Source organism: Heterodontus francisci, chromosome 9, assembly GCF_036365525.1.
Source record: "Heterodontus francisci isolate sHetFra1 chromosome 9, sHetFra1.hap1, whole genome shotgun sequence".
NCBI classification, from domain to species: domain Eukaryota; kingdom Metazoa; phylum Chordata; class Chondrichthyes; order Heterodontiformes; family Heterodontidae; genus Heterodontus; species Heterodontus francisci.
In genome coordinates this window covers 91,882,898-91,908,488 of record NC_090379.1, presented here as the reverse complement: position 1 = coordinate 91,908,488, position 25,591 = coordinate 91,882,898, and the positions used below count along the sequence as shown (strand labels likewise).

The 25,591-nt window shown below is 42.8% G+C and overlaps 1 protein-coding gene across 3 annotated transcripts in view; it reads right to left on the bottom strand.

The window, feature by feature from the left end:
- The window catches only part of LOC137373908 (cysteine-rich motor neuron 1 protein-like), a 359,636-nt gene extending 342,633 nt beyond the window's left edge, over nt 1-17,003 (bottom strand). For all 3 annotated transcript variants that reach the window (XM_068039487.1, XM_068039489.1, XM_068039490.1), the window contains exon 1: nt 16,315-17,003. In XM_068039487.1, coding sequence (XP_067895588.1) covers nt 16,315-16,660 — 346 coding nt within the window. In that variant the 5' untranslated portion in view covers nt 16,661-17,003. The remainder of the gene's footprint in view (nt 1-16,314) is intronic.
- Between the last annotated feature and the right edge of the window lie 8,588 nt (nt 17,004-25,591).

The window sequence follows — 25,591 nt, the reverse complement described above, 5'->3', positions numbered from 1 at the left end:
CAGACGCCAACCTACAAACTGATTGAGGAGAAATATCAATGTTAATGCGGGAACCTTCAGCACATAAATACATCTCTCTTTCAGCATGATGCAAATGCAGAGTTAAGCTGCCCAGACAACCAAACGGCAACTGAGTCACGGAACTCCCAATATTAACATTTATCTTTGGAAATGTAAGAATGTAGTGAAATTCCAACAATTGCTTTCAGCTCAATTTTCTAATTTATCTGAAGCGTTCCAACAATACAACTATGAGCTCAAGCAACTTGAATACAAGCAGCAATGATTCCAGAAGTTAATTTGTATTTTGCATCAAAAGGTTTAAAGTACATTAGATTAGAATTGTATTATCAACAAACCTAAAAAAGGTATTTTTTGAGCAAAACTGAAAGGCATATGAGAAAATGTTCTGACTTTATAAAACGCCCCAAATTTAGAAATCTGGAAAACAGATGTGCAGATACAACATGCAGAAACAGCAGAGATTACTCCTGTTATCAATTGAGGTAGATAAAACTCTTCTATATCAAAACCAATAAATACACCTTGCTCAATGTAACCGCCTATAATTTTTGAAGATTTCTTCATGAAACTTTGGCATTACCAAGATGTGCTTAACCAAACTTTCATTCCCATTTTAAACTTTTTGTTTTAAAGAAAACGCAGAACAAAGTTGATCTCTTCTTTCTGTAATACTCTCATGGGCTCTTCAGCTACAATCTGCTCAATCACACCCTCACTCCCACCTTTGATGCCCTTGTCCTCAATAAAATCCATTACTCTCTCATCTGGATGATCTCCTGGTACAATCCACATATAAAATCCCCCCAAGTCCAAGGGATGCAGAATTGAAATCTTTATGGTGGACAACTAGTTTGGCCATTCATTACTGGATCTGGCTGGACCACATATAGCATTATCAGATCCTGCTCTCCTGTCAATACTGCTCACTACCCTCCCCCCCCCCCCCCCGCCACCACTGATGTGTCCAGCCAAGGAACACAATAGCGCTGGCTCGATGCTGAGATCATTCAAATAAGCAGGCAGCATGAAGCAGGTGGTATGCAAGCAAAGGGAGTGGGGGTTAATTGTGTATTGTGATCTCTGCACCCTTTTTCAGGGACTATCCAATTTAGCCCCCTTGATCTTTTTATGGAGAGTTGCCTCTGCTGTGAGCATACGTATTGGGGGAATAAAGGCAAAAGTCAGAGTATGAACTGAAAAGTCTTAATTTTAAGTCAGATTCCTTATAATCAATAAATTTTAAAGTTTTACAGATGTATGAAAATTAAAGTAAAATATGTATTTGAAAACTGAGGTTTTTTAACATGCCAGTAATTAGTGTACTCCACTAGTTGTAATCTTGGTAGATTACACTACTGATACCAATACTGATGTCAGGCTAACCGGTCTATAATTTCCTATTTTCTCTCGACCTCCTTTTTTATTAGAATGAAGGGTATGTAGGTAGTTTGATCTTAGAGTAGGTTAAAGGGTCGGCACAACATCGTGGGCCGAAAGGCCTGTACTGTGCTGTACTGTTCTATAACCCCTGAATTCTCTTCACTATAAAGAATCTTCTTAAACCCCTCTCCCCTGCCTCCTCCACCCACACCTCTAACATGTGAGGAACTCCTGGATTTCTTTGTCACTAAGATTGAGACTGTTAAACTGACTGCTACTTTCCTCCCTTCCTCTAGCCCGCCAGGCCAAACTTCCTCTCAGGCTCCAGCCCTGCCCTAGCCTTAAACTCGCAACTTTCTTCAATGTTTCTCCTATCTTCCCTCATGCCCTCTCCGAGCTTAGCTTGTCCACGAAATCTACCTCCTGTTCCCTTGACTCTATTCCCAAATTGTTGGTCACCCAAATTCCCTTCCTGGCCCTTATGTTAACTGATATAGTTAACAGTTGCCTCTACTTAAATACTGTCTCGCCCCAATTCAAATCTGCTGTCATCACCCCTCTCCTAAAAAAAAAACCCACCCTTGATCCCTGGTCCTTGCAAACTACTGCCCCATCACCAACCTCCTCTTCCTCTCCAAATGTGTTATCACCTCCCAAAATTGTACCCATCTTTCCTGCAACGCCACATTTGAATCCCACCAATCAGGTTTCCGTCACTGCCACAGATGAGATCCGATGGACTGAATTCTACGCTGCCCCGGCAGGCCAGCTGGTGGCGTGGGGGCGACGTAAAGTTGAGCAGGGGGCTCCGGGAGCCCCTCCCGTCCTGCGGTCACCTAAGGGTCTTCGCCCGACCCCACAGGTATTTTACCCGTGGCAAGCCAAAGTGCTGGGGATGTGAAAGGCCGCCCAGAGATAGCTGCCTGCCTTCTGCCTTTCCGGTGGGGTGGTGGGGGGTGGTGCTATGGCCGTTGGACATAGGGTGCCCAATTGAGTTCCTCCCCCACCTCCCAACCCAGCCCCGGGACCCAAGATGCTACCCCCCCACAAACAAGCACCCTTGCCTCGCTGGCACAACCGAATAACCTCCCAGCGAGGCAACCCCAACTAAGCTGCAGTCCCAGCTTTATTGCATCTTCCTCGGTCAGCCGGGCTGCAGTCCCACCGCTCCCGATGGCACTGCTGGGACTAAGAGCTACCGGCCCGATGACTGGCCAGCAGTTCTCTGAGGCGGGACTCCCTCCCTCTAGCGGGTGGAAGTCCCGCCTTGGGACAATTAAAGCGGGTCTGATCCCTGGGCTAGACAGAAGCGGGTTCGCCACTGGCTTTTACGTCGGTTGGTGGCGAACCCGCTTCCGTCCAAGGTGAAATTCAGCCATATGTGACTGTGACCATGGTAAACTATCCCTCCTCATTCTTCTAAACCTATCTGCAGCCTCTGACATGGGTGACCTCACCAACACCTTTCCTGTGTCACCCTGGTAGGTGGAACTGCCCTTGCCTGGCTCTATTCTTATTTATTCAGTCACAGCCAGGGAATTACCTCAATGCCTTTTCTTTTCACTCACGCATCATTACATCTGGAGCCCCCAAAGATTTATCCTTGGCCCCCTCTTATTTCTCATTTACAACCTGCCCCTCTGAGACATCTTCTGAAAACACGACATCAGATTTCACCATACGCTGACGACACTCAGCTGTGAAATAGTGCCTTCAGCTGTCTACATTCTAAGCTCTGAAATTCCCTCCTTAATCCATCCATTCTTTTGTTACATCGAAACTTGACTATTCCAATGCCCTCCTGGCCAGCCTTCCATAGAATCATAGACAGTTTATGGTGACCATACCTTCAGGCGTCTAGGCCCCAAGTTCTGGAATTTCATCATAAACCCCTCTCTCTCCTCCTTTAAGACAATCCTTAAAAGCTACCTCACCTGTCCTAATATTATCTCATGTGTATCAGGTGTCAAATTTTGTTCGGTAATGTTCCTGATGAAGCACTTTAGGACATGTTCCTACATTGAAGGTGCAGTATAAAAGCAAGTTGTTGCTGTTGATTCTAGGAATTCTGCCTCCACTATTCTATCTGGGATCCCATTCCACGTGTTGATCACTGGAGAAAAACCTGATATTCGTCCTCAATGTGCCTTCCACCAGTTTAAAGCTGTGATCCCTTATCCTACTCTTGTAATTTAATTTATTCAAACTACTAACAAGGAGCATTTCAAGTAATGAATTGCAACAAACTAATACAAGGTATGCTTGTAGCATGTGGGCGATTTATCTCATTATGGACAAATGGCTAGATATTTATCACCAACCTTTGTATTATTCTAAAGATTGTCCACTTTGGAAATGTTCATAGAAAACAGAGTTATACAGCACAGAAACAGGCCCTTCGGCCCACCGCGTCCATGCCAGCCATCAAGCTATCTATTCTAATCCCATTTTCCAGCACTTGGCAGGTAGCGATGCATGCTATGGCATTTCAAGCATTCATTTAAATACTTCTTAAATGTTGTGAGAGTACCTGCCTCTACCACCCCTTCAGGCAGTGTGTTCCAGATTTCAACCACCCTCTGGATTAAAAATATTTTCCTCAAATCTTCTCTAAACCTCCTGCCCCATACCTTAAATCTATGCCCCCTGGTTATTGACACCTCTTCCCATCTACCCTATCTCTTCTTCTTCTTTGGCCTCGTCTCGAGACAATGAGTAAGCGCCTGGAAGTGGTCAGTGGAACAGCGCCTGGAGTGGCTATAAAGGCCAATTCTAGAGTGACAGACTCTTCCACAGGTGGTGCAGAAAAAATTGTTTGTTGGGGCTGTTACACAGTTGGCTCTCCCCTTACGCTTCTGTCTTTTTTCCTGCCAACTCTCTTCGACTTGCCACACTTTAGCCCCGCCTTTATGGCTGCCCGCCAGCTCTGGCGATCGCTGCCAACTGACTCCCACGACTTGTGATCGAAGTCACAAGACTTCATGTCTCGTTTGCAGACGTCTTTAAAGCGGAGACATGGACAGCCGGTGGGTCTGATACCAGTGGCGAGCTCGCTGTACAATGTGTCCTTGGGGATCCTGCCATCTTCCATGCGGCTCACGTGGCCCAAGCATCTCGAGCGCCGTTGGCTTAGTAGGGGGTATATGCTGGGGAAGTTGGCCGCCTCGCGGACTTCTGTGTTGGAGATACGGTCCTGCCACCTGATGCCAAGGATTCTCCGGAGGCAGTGAAGACGGAATGAATTGAGACGTCGCTCTTGGCTGACATACGTTGTCCAGGCCTCGCTGCCATAGAGCAAGGTACTGAGGACACAGGCTTGATACACTCGGACTTTTGTATTCAGCGTCAGTGCGCCATTTTCCCACACTCTCTTGGCCAGTCTGGACATAGCAGTGGAAGCCTTTCCCATGTGCTTGTTGATTTCTGCATCAAGAGACAGGTTACTGGTGATAGTTGAGCCTAGGTAGGTGAACTCTTGAACCACTTCAAGAGCGTGGTCACCGATATTGATGGATGGAGCATTTCTGACGTCCTGTCCCATGATGTTCATTTTCTTGAGGCTGATGGTTAGGCCAAATTCATTGCAGGCAGCCGCAAACCTGTCGATGAGGCTCTGCAGACACACTTCAGTGTGAAAGCAGCATCGTCAGCAAACAGGAGTTCCCTGATGAGGACTTTCCATACTTCGGTCTTCGCTCTAAAACGGGCAAGGTTGAACAACCTGTCCCCTGATCTTGTGTGGAGGAAAATTCCTTCTTCTGAAGACTTGAACGCATGTGAGAGCAGCAGGGAGAAGAAAATCCCAAACAGTGTGGGTGCGAGAACACAGCCCTGTTTCATACCACTCAGGATAGGAAAGGGATCTGATGAGGTGCCGCCATGCTGAATTATGCCTTTCATATTGTCATGGAATAAGGTGATGATACTTCGTAGCTTTGGTGGACATCCGATCTTTTCTGGTAGTCTGAAGAGACCACATCTGCTGACGAGGTCAAAGGGTTTGGTGAGATCAATGAAAGCAACGTACAGGGGCATCTGTTGTTCGCGGCATTTCTCCTGTATCTGACGAAGGGAGAACAGCATGTCAATGGTCGATCTCTCTGCACAAAAGCCACACTGTGCCTCAGGGTATACGCGCTCGGCCAGCTTCTGGAGCTGGTTTAAAGCGACTCGAGCAAAGACTTTCTCCACTATGCTGAGCAGGGAGATTCCACGGTAGTTGTTGCAGTCATCGCGGTCACCTTTGTTTTTATAGAGGGTGATGATATTGGCGTCGCGCATGTCCTGTGCTACTGCTCCCTCATCCCAGCACAGGCAAAGCAGTTCATGAAGTGTTGAGAGTATAGCAGGCTTGGCACTCTTGATTATTTCAGGGGTAATGCCGTCCTTCCCAGGGGCTTTTCCACTGGCTAGAGAATCAATGGCATCACTGAGTTCCGATTTTGTTGGCTGTACGTCCAGCTCATCCATGACTGGTAGAGGCTGGGCTGCATTGAGGGCGGTCTCAGTGACAACATTCTCCCTGGAGTACAGTTCTAGGTCGTGCTCAACCCAGCGGTCCATTTGCTTGCGTTAGTCAGTGATTGTGTCCCCTGATTTAGATTTGAGGGGGGGCGATCTTCTTGATGGTTGGCCCAAAAGCTCTCTTAATGCCATCATACATTCCTCTGACGTTTCCGGTGCCTGAGGCCAGCTGAATTTGACTACATAGGCGTAGCCAGTAGTCATTTGCGCAGCGTCTGGCTGTTGTTTGTGCAGTGCTTCTGGCTACTTTAAGTGCTACGGATGTTAACTCGCTGGGGGCTTTCTTGTAGTTCAACAGTGCAATGCGCTTAGCGGCTATGACAGGTTCCAGTTCTTCAAAATGAGATTGGAACCAGTCTGCATTCCTCTTCGCACGTTTGCCAAAGGTTGTCATTGCTGAGTCATAGATGGCATCTTTGATGTGGGCCCACTTGGTCTCAGTATCCCCTGTGGGAGTGTTTTGAAGGGCTTTTACAAGTGAATTTAGAAATTTTTCTAACAGCTGTGGATCAGAAATTCTGCTCGTGTTGATGCGCGGGCCCTTCTGCTTGGGGTGATGCAGCTTCTTTGGTTTGAGTCTAACCTTGCTGCACACCAGGGAGTGGTCGGTGTCGCAGTCCGCACTGTGGAAGCTGCGTGTGACTTGAACACTGTTTAAGGAGGCTCGCCTTGTGACGATGAGGTCCACCTCATCGTGCCAACGACACGATCTTGGGTGCCTCCATGAAACCTGGTGACCGGGCTTAGTGTGGAAGAACGAGTTGGTGATGCAGAGGTTATGATAGGTACACGACTCAAGCAGTCTCTGTCCATTCTCATTCATCCTTCCAACACCATAGCGCCCAAGGCAGCAGGGCCATGAGTCATGGTCGGCCCCAACCCTGGCATTAAAGTCCCCCAGCCCCTCATAATTTTGTACAAACATTGAAACAAAACATTCCTTGAATTTGGCATCAATGTGCTGTTGATCTAGATGTCTGAACTCTGGAATTGCAGCATAACTGTAGTCAGGTAATTTAAGGACACCATGTTTATCTTCAGAGTCAACACAAAATGTCCAGGATTTGTATTCTATCACTATTACTACATATGACTCTGTTAACTCCTCCTCCATGTAAGACTGAACTTTGCACATTGTATAAAGCTCAACAAAAAAATGAACTTAGGCCTTCTCTTGCCAATTCAGTTACCAGCCAATTTTTAACATGCTTTTATTTGGGACAACATCTCCTGCCATGTGAAAATACACTTTGCAGCCAATAGGAAAGTAATTCACCAACCTACCCACAGATTTGTGCGTTTGTGGAGAGGGATTATCAAATGAACAAAACAAAAAAAGTATTTCCTGCAACTAGGCCCCTATTGCTTACTTGTGTTGAAAAAAGCAAAAGAAAAACACAATGGGCAAATCAAAGGGTTAAAATGCATCTTCCATTCATGGCTGCTCATTTTACTAAAAATAGCTTGTCTTCACCCCACCTGGTCCATTCCTTATCTTGGAAGGTAAACATGTTGCTCAGAAGTAAAACAGCTAACTATATCTTTCCATCAGAATCAAATATCGCTAAAATTAAACCATCAGAAGATTGTTAAAGTACTTTACGTATTGTAACAAGAAATTGAGTCTGGACTGTTTAACAAGATATTGAAGAGAAATCTGGCAAACTGAAATGGATAAGTAGCTTGAGCCCTTCAACTGAATCACTTAGATTCAATTCTCTCAATACTGTGCACAGTTCATTACTGTTGTTCAATCGCTTTCAATTTTTTTTTCAAATTTGCTTATAGTTAGTTGTAAGATTTCCATACATTTTAGGCAAGCGGCTAGGCCAATAGTAGGATTGCTCCAATGCTACCAAAAATGTTCACTGGTTAGCATCCTACATAATTTTTCACATCTCACAAATACATAGTCAGTTGGCATGATTGCATTCCAATCAGGTTGAAGTAGAAAGCTCGCTGTTCAGCCAATCAGAATCTTGTATTTTCCAATACCACAATCAAAAAAGGCAAAATAAACCCTACAATTTATTTCTAACCACACTAAAATGAAATAGATCATTTGCAATCCACTTGTACTAACTCATTTCAATTCGGACATGAAACCAAAAGGCTTTCTGTTGATTAAATGTTTGTATATGGTATACATTTGTCAGATACATGGTTGAATACATTGCTTCAGAATGTTAAACTTTTGTGGATCATAACATTTTTAGATTTATTAGAAATTTACACACGAGATATACTGCAGCAAACCAAGTCAGTTGTTAAACAAATGTTAACAAACAAGACTCAAAAAGAGCTGGTGGTGTATAAACCTAGTAATTTGTCCACATGCTAAAAGAAGTAGGAGCAATTTAGACATTGCCAAGTGCAGCATCACTAAAAATCTTGAAGCTGGTAGCCAGCATCCTACAGTTGAGCATTTTACTGCAGTGGTATTAAAATGCTTGCTATTTCTCAGTACCAAACTGGAAGAAAGTGACCTCTAATACTCTAGCCTACATCTGTCAATGAATTATTATTAGCTGCTATGTTGGAGAGGATTAACAAAAAAATGTTTATTTAACTGAATATCTGCAGTCATTTAATTCAACTATTTAAAGTGGCGAAAATAAAATGTAATTGAGAGTCCAACAAAGAAAAGCCATTTTGATAGACTGACAAAAATAGCACACATCTTTTCAAAACTAAACACAGTTACATCCGTAAGACAAACACACAGTGCTCAAAGTGAAATATGCAAAACTTTATAGAACTGAAATTTAACAGGATAAATTGACTTTCCTAACCAGACAAGATTCCCATTATTAAAATCTGGAGTGAATTAGATGACTAATAGTTTTGACATGGGTTCCTTTGGACCCACAAATAGTTGCTGATTCCAGAACTAACTCAAAAGTGCAATTGCAAATGAGGGGGAAATCATTTTGCAAGTTAAGGTCACAACAGGGATAAAACTTTTAGTGGCTGTAAATTCCAGTGAGGAATAGTTCTGCCATAAAGGTTTGTCCCCAATATTAATTTTATTTTTCCTTTACCATTAATTCATTTCTCTATAACATCCTTGGCGGCCTTCCTTTCATGCCACCCAAAGCTTTGAAGCATGTTTATCAGTGGTACCACAACCCTGGAGCATGAGGAAAATATTTCTTGCTGCTAACAGTTATTTCAAATCATTCAGAAACAGTTTACCTCAAAAAAAAAAGAAATTTTAAGTGGTGTGCCTCAAACGCAAAAAAAGGTCTGTCCTCCTTACTGCCATAAGAAACACAGACTGAAATAAGCATCTTACAACAGTGTAGACTTCTCATTGAAAGGAATCTGGCACAGTTAATTTGTGTACCAAATATAAACTGAATTTAGCACCCAGTGTATAACATTTCCAAAAACAGCGATTCCAAGGTAAGAGCATTGTAAGCAGATCCACTTAGCCTGGCCAGATCCTAGACTTTGACCCTTGTCTGTTCCAAAGATACAGATGTTGTTTATTTAACTGAACATTCTCCTCCTAAGACTGGCTATGTTTCTGTCCAAGAACAATTTTTTTTTAAAACATGAAAAGGCATAGGGTGACTCATGTACCAGTTATTAACTTGACTACTTGTGGGGTCACGGTGGGGAGAAGAGTACATAGTGATAAGCTCCGAACCTCCTCTTGATAACACAGCTCAGATCAAGAATTCAGATTACAGATAGTCACAAGCTTGAATCTGCATCAGGTCACTGTAGTGCGAATTAGCAGCACAGCAGGATTATTGTTACAACTTCCATTATGCGACTGTACATTACATGTATCCCTCGATAAGGATAAATCAAAATTAAAAGGGATATAATTCCAGTTTTTACAAGGATAAGAGTTGTGGATATTGCTGATCTGAGCAGATGACTTCTGTATGTGGTTTAAGGAGCAAACAGGCTTGACGTATCAATAACATTTTCTTGTTTACACTTGTTAAACATTTGACATTGTTAGCATTTGACATATTAGCAGCTGAATTACTGAAAAAAAATGCTGAAGCCCACACTAGAGATTCTATTTGAGAAAGTACCACAGCTAACATGACTCCCCAAATGGAATAATTTGAGTGTTACTTCAGAGTAGTCGAGTATCCCATAGTCTGTACACTGCAAGAACGGTTAGTCTAATCAGTTAGCTGGTTATTTACATAACTGTATTCGGATTCAAATGTATTCTTCAGATTCTTTCTTTTTACAAAAAGTCAGTACTTATGCACGTTGAGAAAAATTCATTAATTCCGCCATTTTCATTGTACACAGTAGTTCTGCATTGCTGACCACCTACCAAAATCTTGTGTCGTAGGTAGCAAATGACACCGCAACAAAAAAATAGACATTACTAGTAATCCTTCCTATAATGAGGCGACCAGAACTGAACACAATATTCCAAGTGTGGTCGAACCAGGGCCTTATCGAGCTGCAGCATAACCTCGCGGCTCTTAAACTCAATCCCCCTGTTAATGAAAGCCAACACACCATACGCCTTCTTAACAACCCTATCAACTTGGGTGGCAACTTTGAGCGATCTATGGACATGGACCCCAAGATCCCTCTGTTCCTCCACACTACCAAGAATCCTGTCTTTAAGCCTGTATTCCGCATTCAAATTCAACCTTCCAAAATGAATCACTTCACACTTTTCCAGGTTGAACTCCATCTGCCACTTCTCAGCCCAGCTCTGCATCCTGTCAATGTCCCGTTGCAACCTACAACAGCCTTCCACACTATCCACAACTCCAGCAACCTTCGTGTCATTGGCAAACTTGCTAACCCAGCCTTCCACTTCCTCATCCAAGTCATTTATAAAAATCACAAGGAGCAGAGGTCCCAGAACAGATCCTTGTGGAACACCACTGGTCACCGAGCTCCATGCTGAATACGTTCCATCTACTACCACCCTCTGACTTCTATGGGCCAGCCAATTTTGTATCCAGACAGCCAACTTTCCCTGAATCCCATGCCTCCTTACTTTCTGAATGAGCCTACCATGGGGAACCTTATCAAACGCCTTGCTAAAATCCATATACACCACATCCACTGCTCTTCCTTCAATGTGTTTTGTCACATCTACAAAGAATTCAATCAGGCTTGCGAGGCATGACCTGCCCCTCACAAAGCCACTTGTGATAAAGATCCAGTTAATATACTTACATTCAATCTATCAAGTTAAATAGAACCTAGATTCCACTAACTGATGTGTAACATCCTGTATTTATTTTGGATTGACCCCAACTGTTGGGGCCTTCTGGAGCTACCTGAAGTATTATTTTCTCTTTGATAGTTTAAGCCAATCCCATCACAACAGGTTTACAGTATTTTTTTTCTCCTTCTAATTGAAAAAAGTAAAAAATGCAGGGCTGTGGTGAAAAGAGCAGGGGAATGGTTCTAAATGGATAGCTCTTTCAAAGAGTCAGCACAGGCATGATGGCCCTCTGTGCCGTATGATTCTACTACAGCTAAGTAATCCAGTTATGTCACTCAACCTGCTATTATATTTTTTATAACTGTTTCATCCCCCAGCTTCGTCTTATAACATGGTCAGCCAAATTGTCAATGCATTGTCCTAAAATCTGATTTTCAAGATTTCAATCTTCCCCAAAGATACAAGAACCTTATGTACCAAGCACACCAATAGGTGATTTTAGATTTAATTTCTTTATATTAATTACTATTAGTGAGCCACCCCTGCTCTCTGCTGCCTCAAAGCCTAGTCTGGACAGGCATCTCTTCAGATTTGCTGGCACTTTCTCAGGCATGACTTGTTTCATAACTCTTTGCAACTTAAACCCAAAATATTTGAAGTCAGAACCAAAGGAGACAGAAATGAAAAAGTGATTTAACCCATCTTGCAATGACCCATTCAATGGAATCTTTCAGACAGGATTGCAAAAATCTCAACTTTGGAAAGAGTTGAACTTAACACCTGGAAATCTTATTGACTTACTGTAAAAAGGTGAGTAAAATACATCAAGGGATGATGTGGATAAATTGAAGAATGTCTGGCTTCAGGGAGAACCGTCATGTTATATGAACATTCCTCTGTCAAAATTCTACTGGTATACACTTTAAAGAATGCACAATGAGATAACCAGATCTTTGCCTACATTTCAATCTTGATTTATAACTTAATAAAAAGGCAGCTTTTTTGACCAACATGAGAAGTTTGTTCATTTTATGGTTGTAAATGTAATTGGAATAGCTATATAAAAAAAGACTTCCATTCATATAGAGCTCTTCATGACCTCAGGATATCCTGAAACACCTTGCAGTCAATTAAGTATTTTTAAAGTGTAGTCACTGTTATAAATGTAGAAACTGGACAAGAAGGTAGCTGATGGAGTTTAATTTGTACATATTAAGGTCCCACAAACAGCAACACGAGAATAATCAGATAATCTGTTTAGTGATATTGATTGGAAGATAAATATTGGCCAGGACACAGGGGAGAACTTTCCGCCACTTCTTCAAAGTAGTGCATGGGATATTTTACATCCACCTGACAAAAAGAACATAAGAAACAGGAGAAGGGGTAGGCCATGTGGCCCCTTGAGCCTGTTCCACCATTTAATAAGATCATGGCTGAACTTCAACCTCAATTTCACTTTTCCATGTGATCCTCATGTCCCTTGATTCCCTTAGCTTTCAAAAAATCTAAATTGATTTTATCCTTGAATATTCTCAATGACTGAGTATCCACAGCGCTTTGGGGTAAAGAATTAGAAGATTCATAACCTTCAGAGTGAATAAATTTCACATCAGCTCAGTCCTAAATGGCAAATCCTTTTATCCGGAGACTGACTCCCAATTCTAGACCTTCTAGCCAGGGGAAAACAGCCTCTCAGCAACTACCTGTCAAGCCCCCTCAGAATTTTGTACATTTCAATAAGTCACCTTTCTTCTAAACTCAATAAGAGTATAGGCCCATTCTACTCAATTTCTCTGCATCAGGACAGCACACTCATCCCAGCAATCAATCTAGTGAATCTTCATTGTACCTTCCTCTAAGATAAATATATCCTTCCTTAGATACAGAGACCAAAACTGTACACAGTACTTCAGGTGCGGCCTCACCAAAACTCTGCACAATTGAGCAAGGCTTCCTTACTCACACTCAAACCCCCTTGCAATAAAGGCTACTGTACCATTTGCCTTCGCAATTGCTCACTGTACCTGCATGTTAAGTTTGTGCTTCTTGTGCAAGGACACCCAAATCCCTCTGAGCACCAACATTCAAGAGTTTCTCACCATTTAAAAAAAAAGTTTCTCTATTCTTCCTACCAAAGTGAATAACCTCACATTTCACTCCATCAGCTACCGTCTTGTCCATCCACCTGTCTATAGCCCTTTGCAGACTGTGTCCTCCTCACAGCTTACTTACACTCAGTCCTTTCATTTAAGTCATTAATATAGATTGTAAACAACCCCAGCACTGAGCCTTGCAGCTGTCAACCTGAACAGCCTGAAAGTGATCCATTTATTCCTATAGTTTGTCTTTTATCCAATCCTCTATCCGTGTATATAGATTACCCCAACCCCATGAGTCCTTATCTTCTGCAACAATCTTTCTTGTAGCATCTTATCTAATACCTTTTGAAAATCCAAACATGACATCCACTAGTTCCCCTTTATCTACCCTCCTTGTTACATCCTCAAAAAAGATGTAATAGATTTCAAACACTATTTCCCTTTCATTAAAGTCTGTTGACCCTGCCTAACCAGGTATGATTTTCTAAGTGCGCTGTTTCTACTTCCTTAATAATGGACTCCTGCATTTTCCCAATGACTGATGTCAGATTTACTGGCTTGTAGATCAGTTTTCGCTCTCCTTCTGTGCTTCTTTCTGACAAGGTAAGTGTTGGCTTAACATCACATCAGAAAGGCAACACCTCCATCAATGCAGCACTCCCTCAGTATTGCACCTTGAGTGTCAACCTAGAATTTTCACATCTAGATATTGGAAAAGTATTTTACGCAAATGAGAAATCAAAGTGGTAACATATGAAATAATAATCAATTACCACAAGTTTCACTTTTAGAATCAAAGTAATATTGGGTCAGAATTTGCTGTCAAAATAATGGCAACATTAATGGTGCTCCCATTACATATGCATAAATTGTACAGCAACTTCAGGTGACTAGTTGATGCACAGTTAAATGCCAATATCAAAAAGTTGCTGTCCAATGTGCGCCGTTTTCCATTAGCTTTGCGGAAATGGCATTTTGCTATCTCACTACTTAAATGCATAGAATGTCATGAAGTTGCTGTATTTACACGCTACTCGTCACAGAAAGATAGGCTTTGTTATTTCAAGTGTAAGTATCCTTTTCAAACCGTGATAAGTGTTCATTACTGCCAATTAACCCCTATGGCACTATAAATTAACTATTTCAAGTGTGGCGTCTCATTCCTTCAGGTAGTTTATTGTAGTTGGAGTTTTTAAAATGCAAATTACATTTTTCTGAACTTTTCTTTGGTCTTTTTACTCTCAAACCAATCTTTCCTTCCCTCTCCATTGCTTTCTGTACCTGATTTGACATTCAATTCTCCCTTTCTAATTTACACTTCCTTCTCAATCCTTGCACTGTTTGTTTTTCAATCCTTCACTCTGATTGAATTAGGGCAGGCAACTGTGTATCTCTCTAACCAATCAGGACCCAGATAGCCAGTTTCCCCCTCTGTGCTGTTAACAGCTCTCACTTGCAGCAACTTGCCATGCAAAAACTTTCAAAACTAGTCTAACTAATGGCATATGTTGTTCGATGCCCTGCTATAGCAAATTATAGCCCAATATTTACAGTGCCATCAGGGGCTGTGCACCCAGAGAAGAACTGTTCTCCATTCGTACTGAATACATGCGCACTTTCATTCACACTGAAGCACAATGCAACTTACTCATTCCTGTTCTAATTCATGTCCATGGCGTTCATGAAAGAACTACTACAACTCAAAATGACTGATAAAATATCCACATTTTGTTTCGAAAGTTAAAACAAAATTAATTTCATATCATTCTTAAGAAAATCAATGCATCATATAATGCACTTTTTGATCCAATGCCTGAAATAAACGGAAGCTTTCGCAATCACCACCACAGTCTGATTTCCATCTCAGAGCACTCTCGCAAAAGAGCCAGCTGTAAACTGAGGAGGTTAACCCTGCAATAACAGTTCAAAAATATGCAACATTTTCACTGTAGACGTCTTTGAATGTCATTAAATGTTTTTTTTAAATTAACATCTGAAAATTTACTCGCTACATAGTTGCAATGTTGTGCACAACAATGGAATCTGGCAAATAAACTAAATGTTACTTCACTCCGAACACTCTTGGAGTACATCAAGACGAGACATTTTTTGATTGCCCTCTTTGGACAATTGTCATACGGTTATTCTAGAATAATTGCAGTTTTGTTTTAAAATCAGTTTACCAACTGCTATACAGAATAAATATTGGCAAGTTTTAGCACAGAGAAGCACCTATTACTTCTGTCAACTTTTAACATTTTTTTAATACTCATATAGGAGCTAGCTTTCGTGACCAAATTTACATCGTATTGTCGTGCTCTTTAGTTTAACTGATTGCAACTGTGAAGATTGCCTCACAAGGACACCGTGGACAGTCCCTTCTGTAGTTGAGACAAATCAGAATCTCAATTTCTAGCTCACGTAACTTTCAAACGTGTCTTACTGTAAAATGTTTACATTGAAATTGTCATTGCAAACACCATTCGTGAAATATCCAACATTAACTTGACTGAAGAGGTGTTAACCCATGGCTACAACTTTAATATCTAAATGCAAATTTGAACAGACCACTGGTACTTGTTAAGCTGTTAGATACAGCCAGCGCACTAAACACGAGTAACTTACAAGCTAAACCCACGTTGTATTTAAATAAGTTTTCTCTTACTGATTTGTCGAGCTTCATTCTGACCACCTCACTAAGGCATATCAAAAGATTGGTGGCACAGCATCAATCATTCATCAGCACGATTAAAACGAGCATCCGGCATTCACCATTTTCAACGCATATTTGATAGTTATATTAACATAGCGATTACACCTTTGAAACTAAATCTAGATAGGTTTCCTTAGCAAGCCTAAGTTTGGTTAGGTTTGTTTTTAACAGTTTGCACCGTTTGGTGGCGTTATCCGACATCAATATTTGTTCTCAGGTGAGCAACTGGCAGCCAGGTATCTTATAATCCGCTTTCGCACAACACTTTAAATCAAACGCATCCCAAAGCCAACAGCAACATTCATGCCACTCGACTAGCTTTGCCTCACTTAAGGTCAGCTGCAATCCTAAAACAGCAGAACAAAGCGAGTGCGACAGAAAGTGGGCTTCTAAAACTGGCCGCTCACCTTTGCAGACCCCCATTAACGGCCCTCGGTCAAGTCCGGAGCTGCTCTCCCCGTCCTCCCCTTCCTCGATGCCGGCCAGGCTCTCGGTCACACACCACAGTCCCGTGTCACACTTGCCGAATTCGGCGCCTGGCTCCCCGCACGCGTCCCCCTTCTGCTTGGCACACACCGGGCAGCAGCCGCAAACGTCCAGGACCCGGCCACCGGGGCAACCCGGCGGCTCCTCGCACCCTTCCCGGTTGCACGGCTGGCAGTCGCGTGCCCGTCCACTCACCGCGCGCCAGCAGCTGGACCACAACAAGCAGACCGCAAGCAAGCCGGCGCCGTCACACCGCTTCCTCAACATGACAACCCCAAAAGGGACCACACTTGACAATAAACTTTCCCCCTACCCCCGCCAAAAAAAAGTATCTGAACTTCAGAACACTTTGGTACTTGAAAAAATTTAAACGCCCCAAGTTGCTCCTAGTGTTGCAACAATGCGTATTTAAAAGCACAATAATAGATTTTTAAAACTCTCACGAGGATTTTTCCTTCCTCTCTTTTTTAATCCCCCCCTTCTAAACTATGCAGCTCCAGTCCTTATTTTCAACGAACGGTCACAGTTTATCGGCTGTGCGTTGAGTGAAGCAGATTACAAATGCGCTTCTCCTGCCTGCTGCTATCTGTCTCTGTCTCTGTCCCTGGATCTCGAGCTGCGCTCCTGAGCCAGCCGCGCGCTGTGCTCTGATTGAACCCAGCCAGTGACGCGCTCTGATTGACAGCTCCGCAGACCGACCGACCAGCCAGCCGCGCGCCCCCTGCCCTCGCACATTGCTCGCGCTTGGCCCAGGCAGCCGGCGGAGGTCGCGCTTGGCGCTGACCCGCAATTCAACTGAACACTGTTATCTGCAAGGGATTGCACCCAAGCGGTAACGCAGAGCAAGTTTTAATTGTTCAGTTCTTTTCGTTATATTTTGATCAAAGTTTTCATTCAACTTTTCCCCTTCAATAAAAAGTAAAGTAACAGTAAATAAGTGAGAAAGGATTCATAACTAAAACACTTATGAGTAATTTGCGGCGCAGAAGGAGGCCATTCGGCCCACCGAGTCCATGCTGGTTGTGATGAAACATAAGGCATTTACAGATCGTCCTAATGAACATGAATTAAGTTGTTTCTCTCTTTTCAATCAATTACGGTTTCCTTCACACACTGTTCTAATCTTATTAAATAAAAACAAGTGCTGGAAATACAGCATTCCTTGTTTTTGTGCTGGAAATACTCAGCAGGTCTGGCAGCATCTATGGAGAGAGAAGCAGAGTTAACTTTTGTTTCCCAAAATATACTTTATTCATAAAAATCTGTAAAAATTACATTGCCAAACAGTTTCAAAACAGCACCAAAAAATACAAACATTGCAAGGGAGATCAGTTTGCTTCAATACTATCATGAGTTTCTTCACAACCCTTCCATTTCACAATTGTCATGCCAATTACAGTTTTACATTTACAGCAATTGAAAATATCAACGATACAGTTCGAGGGGTTTCCCATGGATCCAGCCCCTCAGTTCAGCTTGGTGGGGGGACCTTACACTGTGGTCTTTCCCCATTGAGCCTTTGCTGCGGCTGCCCCAAGCTTTAGTGCGTCCCTCAGCACGTAGTCCTGGACCTTGGAATGTGCCAGTCTGCAACATTCGGTGGTGGACAACTCTTTGCGCTGGAAGACCAGCAAGTTTCGGGCAGACCAAAGGGCGTCTTTCACCGAATTGATAGTCCTCCAGCAGCAATTGATGTTTGGCTCGGTGTGCGTCCCTGGGAACAGCCCGTAGAGCACAGACTCCTGTGTTACAGAGCTGCTTGGGATGAACCTTGACAAAAACCACTGCATCTCTTTCCACACCTGCTTTGCAAAGACACATTCCAGAAGGAGGTGGGCGACCGTCTCTTCCCCACCACAGCCACCGCGGGGGCATTGTTAACGTTTCAGGTCAGCGACCCCCGGGGTTCAGAGTGCCCTGGAAAGGTCCTGTAACCAGTCGAGCCTGAGCATGCCATAAACACCTTTTGGCAATTGTGACAATTAGGGGGGATTTGCCTGTGCATCCTATAAGACAGTCCAAGTCTTCGATGCATGCAGAGAATTGCAGTGACTTGGGTATTTCAAAGGCAAATATATGTTGGGAACAGGAGATACAGTGACCATTCATTGTTATCAAGGCCCATTACTCCCTGATGCATCAGTGCAATTATGATTTGATTATGATTAGAGATACAGCACTGAAACAGGCCCTTCGGCCCACCGAGTCTGTGCCGACCATTAACCACCCATTTATACTAATCCTACACTAATCCCATATTCCTACCACATCCTCACCTGTCTCGATATTCCCCTACCACCTACCTATACTAGGGGCAATTTATAAAGGCCAATGTACCTATCAACCTGCAAGTCTTTTGGCTGTGGGAGGAAACCGGAGCACCCGGAGGAAACCCACGCAGACACAGGGAGAACTTGTAAACTCCACACAGGCAGTACCCAGAATTGAACCCGGGTCGCTGGAGCTGTGAGGCCGCGGTGCTAACCACTGCGCCACTGTGCTGCATCATATTTCTGGGTGCTTCAGCATGACTCCTGGATCAGTGATCCCAGATATGTAAACTGCTCCCTGCATTGTACAGTCTCATCTGCATTCTATATTAGGCAGTGTAAGTCACTGAGTGCCTGGACTTTTAAGCTAACTTGGAAGTCCAGGGTTCAAATTCTCACATGAACGTTTCAAGGGTTAAAACAAAAATGGCAATAATCATTTCTGCCAATAGGGCAATATTGCCTGCAAAATCTAGATTCATAAAGTAATCACCACCGATAGAGGCTCCATTCGTCAAGGATTGAGTGCTTCTTTCTAAAATCCAAACTATGACTTCAGCAAAGGAATCTGGAGTGATGTGACTGACATCAGAGTTGATTGGAAAAGCCAGACTGTCATCACTCCAAACGTCACCAAGCTGTTAGTCTCTGAGTACAAAAGTATGACTTTAAAGATGGAAAATATCTGCCAAAGTGTAGGCCAATACACAGAATCAAATGCTGACTTACGATCAACATAGGCTACATATATTAGGCAATGATGTTCCCAGCTAGTTATGTGCAATGGGTTGAGAGTCATTATCTGATCACTGCCAGAAATGAAGCCATATTGCTCATGATTTTTAAAGAGATTTTAATCTGACAAGTATATGAGCAAATACCACTCCAGTGACAGAAAGAATGGTGCTGTCCCATTAGACACTACATTCAGCTCTGAATCCTTTGCCCTCATTAAGTGGCAAGATAACCTCATGATGCCAATCCTTTGGAATAATTTTGAATTGTCACACCCTATCAAAGAGATGGTGTAGGTAGTCAATCATTGCATCCCCACCAGCTATGAGAAGTTCTCAACAGCCTGGAGCCTTGCTCAGCTACATACTTCATATCTTAGCAACTTCCTCTCATGATTTAAGGGAAACCAAAATGCTTGGGCCAAGGACTGTCATGGAAGCAGCCTGGGACAGCATGTCAGAGGATGGGCAGGTGGATGATTAAGTCGACTGTTGAAGTATGCTTTCCATTGCTCATACTGCATGTTCTGATGTATAAGAGGGATCCATCTGAGGCTTTGAGGGGAAAAAATATAGGGGCCTTGATGTCGCAGTCTTTTAAATGCTATAAATGCATCTGGTTTTCTGAAACCATCATTTGCGATTCTAATCAGCCCAGGCTCTTTGATCATTCTTTATTGCTCACCTTCTCCTCAAATTAAGTTCTCTGCCACTTTCCTGAAAGGCAGGCAGTGTGCCTTCTTTCAGTGATGTCTCAACATTATGTAGAAAGACACTTCTTCTTAGCTCCTCTTCTTGATTCAAAAGTTTCTTGGCCAGAGTCACACAATGTATTCATAAAAAGAACCCATTCCTTTTTGATGCTGTTCTGTGATGAAGGATTTGAAGATTCTGTTAAACCTGACACAATGTGTAGCCAATATAAAAAATTGTCATTAATGTCATGCAGTTTATTGGGGTTGAACTTTCTTCCTGCTGTATTCTTAGTTTGAGCTTTCTTCACATCTATGATTGGAGTTGAACTCTAGAGACTGGAAGATTGTGCATTGCATAAATAATTTCCACCTCATCCCCCCAAGAACGAGGTCAATTTCATTTTTGGTAACCCCAACATTGGATGAGTACCACATCTAGTGATAAATATTCTTACATTGGAAAGCAGATCCTGCAATCCTGAGTGACAATTGCAGCAGAATGCAAGGTGGTGATCAATGTTGTTATTTGGGAGTGAACTCTCATGAGGTGCTAGGACTTGATTTTGCAATAGCGTGTCATACTCCGAGACTGAATTATAGTCACCAAGACAGATCCTCTTTCTGGACAGTTGACATGCATTCATCAAGAACATTGTAGTACTTATCTTCAATCAATTCATCAGCCTACTCACTTGGTGTATAAGCAACCACCACAGTCATATAACCACGAGCGAGAATCTTTTGTGGCCTTTTCTTTTGAAAGAGCTATCACAGCTTTGCATTTTAATTGCTGGACCATAAGAAGTTACGTGATCAAGCTCCGATCTAGTATTTCACATGGATCTAAAAATAGAAGGGATAGCTTTGATCATTGCAGCTAGATAGAGGTATGCAATGTTAAACTGGACTCCACTATCACAGCAACTACTTAAAACCGGTCTCACTCTCGGTTATATGACTGCTCATTTCTCCACGTCTCATGGTCTTGCACTTTCATCTTCAGTTGCTCGTAAGAGGCTCCCTTTTTTTAACTTCCATGAGAAATGAGCAATATGACTAGGGAAAAAGTATACAAGGTGGCTTCCCGTTGCCTTCCTCACGTGTGCTTTAAAGGAAACAAAAGTCTTCTTCTCAAAGGATCCTCCACCTGTAAGCAGCCGTTATCCCTTAAGGTTCAAATACTTCCGCCACCACCACCGAAAATTCGCTGGTTCTGCTGTTGTCGTAGTTCGTAACCCTGAGCATGGGACCATTACCTGAGTCTGGGGTGACGCGCAAACGAGCACGGACAACTATCCCTTGAGGTCTCAAATGACCTGGTGGCTACCCCAATAATATCATTGCTAAATTAAAGAACAAGCGCATTCTGCAAAAATTGACCGTGATCCATTTAGGTACTGAAACTTTTCCTCAGGCCCTATACAGTTTAAATGTACATCTTGCAGAATCTTATGCCTTCAGGACGCACTATATTCTAGATAATATGGAAACAATGTTACAGTTGACTTGATAATTCAACTAGCCATTTATTACTAACCTTGCAATTCAGCTGTAACCATCCCCTGCAGACTGGCATTTAAACAATGCTTCCCCTTGACGTGACTTTACCCATTGCATTGCACAAAGAATGAGTCATACCTCTTGGGTACTTACACAATAATGTTCAAGTTAAACATCACCTACTTTTTGTTGCTTGTATCATTATCTATTATTTCTACCAGGAGCATGTCCTAAATGTTTTTTATTATTTGAGAGTTTATGCTGATATACTTCAGAAGCGTAGAAATTCATCTCAGGCAGAGGCACAATACAGGCAATATCAGATTGGCTTCCCATTACATGCAACACTCGATACTCAAGATCACCCATTTTGTACCTGAGACAAATTTCTATCCCAAGATGTTTAAGTCACATATTTTCATCCCCAGTCAGAGGAACTTGTTTGGGGTTATCCCTGAATGTTGAACTACGAACAAAACAAAATTATAGTTCATATAGAATCTTATTGTAGGACATTCCAAAATATGTTCCACTCCCCAAGTACAGTCATTGTTCTTATGCAGGCAAAAGTGGCAGCCACACAGCAAAATGAAGACAGAATAGTTGGTCAGGAAATTAGACTCTTGTTCAAATTGTGTCACGGGATGTTTAACATCCACCTGAACAAACAGACAGGACACTGCTTTCATGTTTTATCCAAATACTTTCACATTCAACAATGCAGCACTCCCTCAGTACTGCACTCAGGTTTCGGGCTGAAATTTCCCCACGGAAGTGGGAAACAGGAGTCAGGACTGTTTTCGGGTCTAAAAACCCACCTCCAGTGGGAAACTAATTAAAGTCGAGTTGTTCACATGGGTGAGCCCTTAATCAGCATGAAGGCAGGTTCTCTGTTCAATTAAGTGCGGCAGGCGGGCTCTTGAAGCTGGAGGGCCATTCAGAGGCCTTCCAACTTCAGTGAAGTACCCGGATGCAGTACAAGGTAGGTAACTGGGAGGGCGCTTCAATGAGAAGTACCCTCTCAGTCACTTTTTAAAAACTTTAATAAAAAAATACAAAAAGCAGCCAGGTCACCACTGTTGTGGGAGGGTGGTAATGGTGTGGAGCCCCTCTACAGGCCAGTCTTTAGCTGTACCCCCACCTGTGAGATTGACAGGTGCATTGGGGCCCCATCCTGGCGCAGGGTGTCCACCTCCAGGCAGTTGATCTGCACCCCCACCCCACATTGTGTCAGAAAAGTGGAGGCCCACTGGAAAATCGCAGTTGGCCTCCTGCTCAACAAGGTTCATATTGAGCATAAATTGTCTGCCCGCCTCATGGGGGCAAGCGGCCTTCACAGGTCCCAAATCCACGTCAACCAAGACATGGGGTCAGGAAGCCGGCACACCAGCCAGCTTCATAATTTTCGGGCCCTGTCTGCTTCCGGTCCTGACGTTGGCGGGGCCCAACAATTGAGCCTTTTATCTCAGATTGTGTGCTCATGAGCTGGAGTGGACCTCAAACCCACAACTTATTGATTTAGAAACGAGAGTACAACCAACTGAGCCCATTAAACACTTAATGCACAAGGTAAGGAAAGCATATCCTGCTCTAGTAGGATAAATTTTGCACAAATTGATGTTTTCGCCATTTCAGGAAGTAAGAAAATAACCTATAGAGTTTTTTTGCAGTCTATTCAAAAAGCAACACATATTCAACAAATCAGTAAAATAAAAGCAAAATACTGCGGATGCTGGAAATCTGAAACAAAAACAAGAAATGCTGGAATCACTCAGCAGGTCTGGCAGCATCTGTGGAAAGAGAAGCAGAGTTAACGTTTCGGGTCAGTGACCCTTCTTCGGAACTGACAAATATTAGAAAAGTCACAGATTATAAGCAAGTGAGGTGGGGGTGGGGCAAGAGATAACAAAGGAGAAGGTGCAGATTGGACCAGGCCACATAGCTGACCAAAGGGTCATGGAGCAAAGGCAAACAATATGTTAATGGTGTGTTGAAAGACAAAGCATTAGTACAGATTAGGTGTGAATACACTGAATATTGAACAGCAGCAAGTGCAAACCTGAAACAAAACCTGAAAAAAACAGGGGTAAGCAAACTGAACAAACTAAGATGAAATGAAATAAATGCAAAAAAAGATTGTAAAAAATGTAAAAAAGAATGTGAAGGCCACTACCAGTCGCATCTTCCCCTCCCTTCCCCTGTCAGCATTCCGAAGGGATCGTTCCCTCCGCGACACCCTGGTCCACTCCTCCATTACCCCCACCACCTCGTCCCCGTCCCAGGGCACCTTCCCCTGCAATCGCAGGAGCTGTAATACCTGCCCATTTACCTCCTCTCTCCTCACTATCCCAGGCCCCAAACACTCCTTTCAGGTGAAGCAGCGATTTACTTGTACTTCTTTCAATGTAGTATACTGTATTTGCTGCTCACAGTGTGGTCTCCTCTACATTGGGGAGACCAAGCGCAGACTGGGTGATCGCTTTGCGGAACATCTCCGTTCAGTCCGCAAGCAGGACCCTGAGCTTCCGGTTGCTTGCCATTTCAACACTCCCCCCTGCTCTCATGCTCACATCTCTGTCCTGGGATTGCTGCAGTGTTCCAGTGAACATCAACGCAAGCTCGAGGAACAGCATCTCATCTACCGATTAGGCACACTACAGCCTGCCGGACTGAACATTGAGTTCAATAATTTCAGAGCATGACAGCCCCCCATTTTACTTTCATTTTTAGTTATTTTTTCTTCCTTTCTTTTACATTCTTTTTTACATTTTTTACAATCTTTTTTTGCATTTATTTCATTTCATCTTAGTTTGTTCAGTTTGCTTACCCCTGTTTTTTTCAGGTTTTGTTTCAGGTTTGCACTTGCTGCTGTTCAATATTCAGTGTATTCACACCTAATCTGTACTAATGCTTTGTCTTTCAACACACCATTAACATATTGTTTGCCTTTGCTCCGTGACCTTTTGGTCAGCTATGTGGCCTGGTCCAATCTGCACCTTCTCCTTTGTTATCTCTTGCCCCACCCCCACCTCACTTGCTTATAATCTGTGACTTTTCTAATATTTGTCAGTTCCGAAGAAGGGTCACTGACCCGAAACGTTAACTCTGCTTCTCTTTCCACAGATGCTGCCAGACCTGCTGAGTGATTCCAGCATTTCTTGTTTTTGTTTCAACAAATCAGTAATCTTTAAAATACATTTTGCCTACTTGTCAACATAGAAACTTTGTACTTCTTGTAAAACTAAACAGCTGTATTCTAATTATAATGGCACATTCTGATATTTCTGGCTGAGTAGATGAAAAAAAAAACTTGGCTGTGCTTTCATAAAAATTCGTATCCATTGCTGGCCCCAAAGTGCTATTCAGTAGCCCACTGTGATGAACGTTCTCAGTTCTCAGCTGAGGTTGGATATCTCAAAACAAGAAAACCTACCTCACAAAGCACTGAGAAAGAACAATGAACCCTTCTTATTGGAAGATGTTGTTAGGATGTGCCCCATTCGCCCAGCTAAAGTAGAATACATCTGTAAAAGTGAAAAGATAGATTAATGTTTTGGGTGTAAATCCTTCATCAGAATTGCACTAACTGTAGTTTTGATTATTTTTTAAATCTCCTGACTTTTCCCCGACATGGCCTAGACTTTCTACAAACCCACTCACAGAGATTCGGGTGCATTTCCTGGAGAGGGTGGGTGGAACATCCAGCCACCACAGAGATGCACGTCCGACTCTGGCCAACCTTCCAGCCTCAAGCTTATTTAAAAGCAGGAGTAGGGCTCTCTGATCTGTACCAGAGAATTCCGCTGAAATGATGGTGGGGAGGTGGGTGCAGAATTTGCCACGGCAGGCCTGCTGTACTGTGAGGAACCAGGTACCAATTTTTATTTCAAAATAATTAAATAAATAGAATAAAATTAAAACATAAAATAAATAGGCAATCTGATCCGAGTTTTAACGGAGGCAGGTTGGGGGCGGTCACCACCATGACCTCAGAAGGCA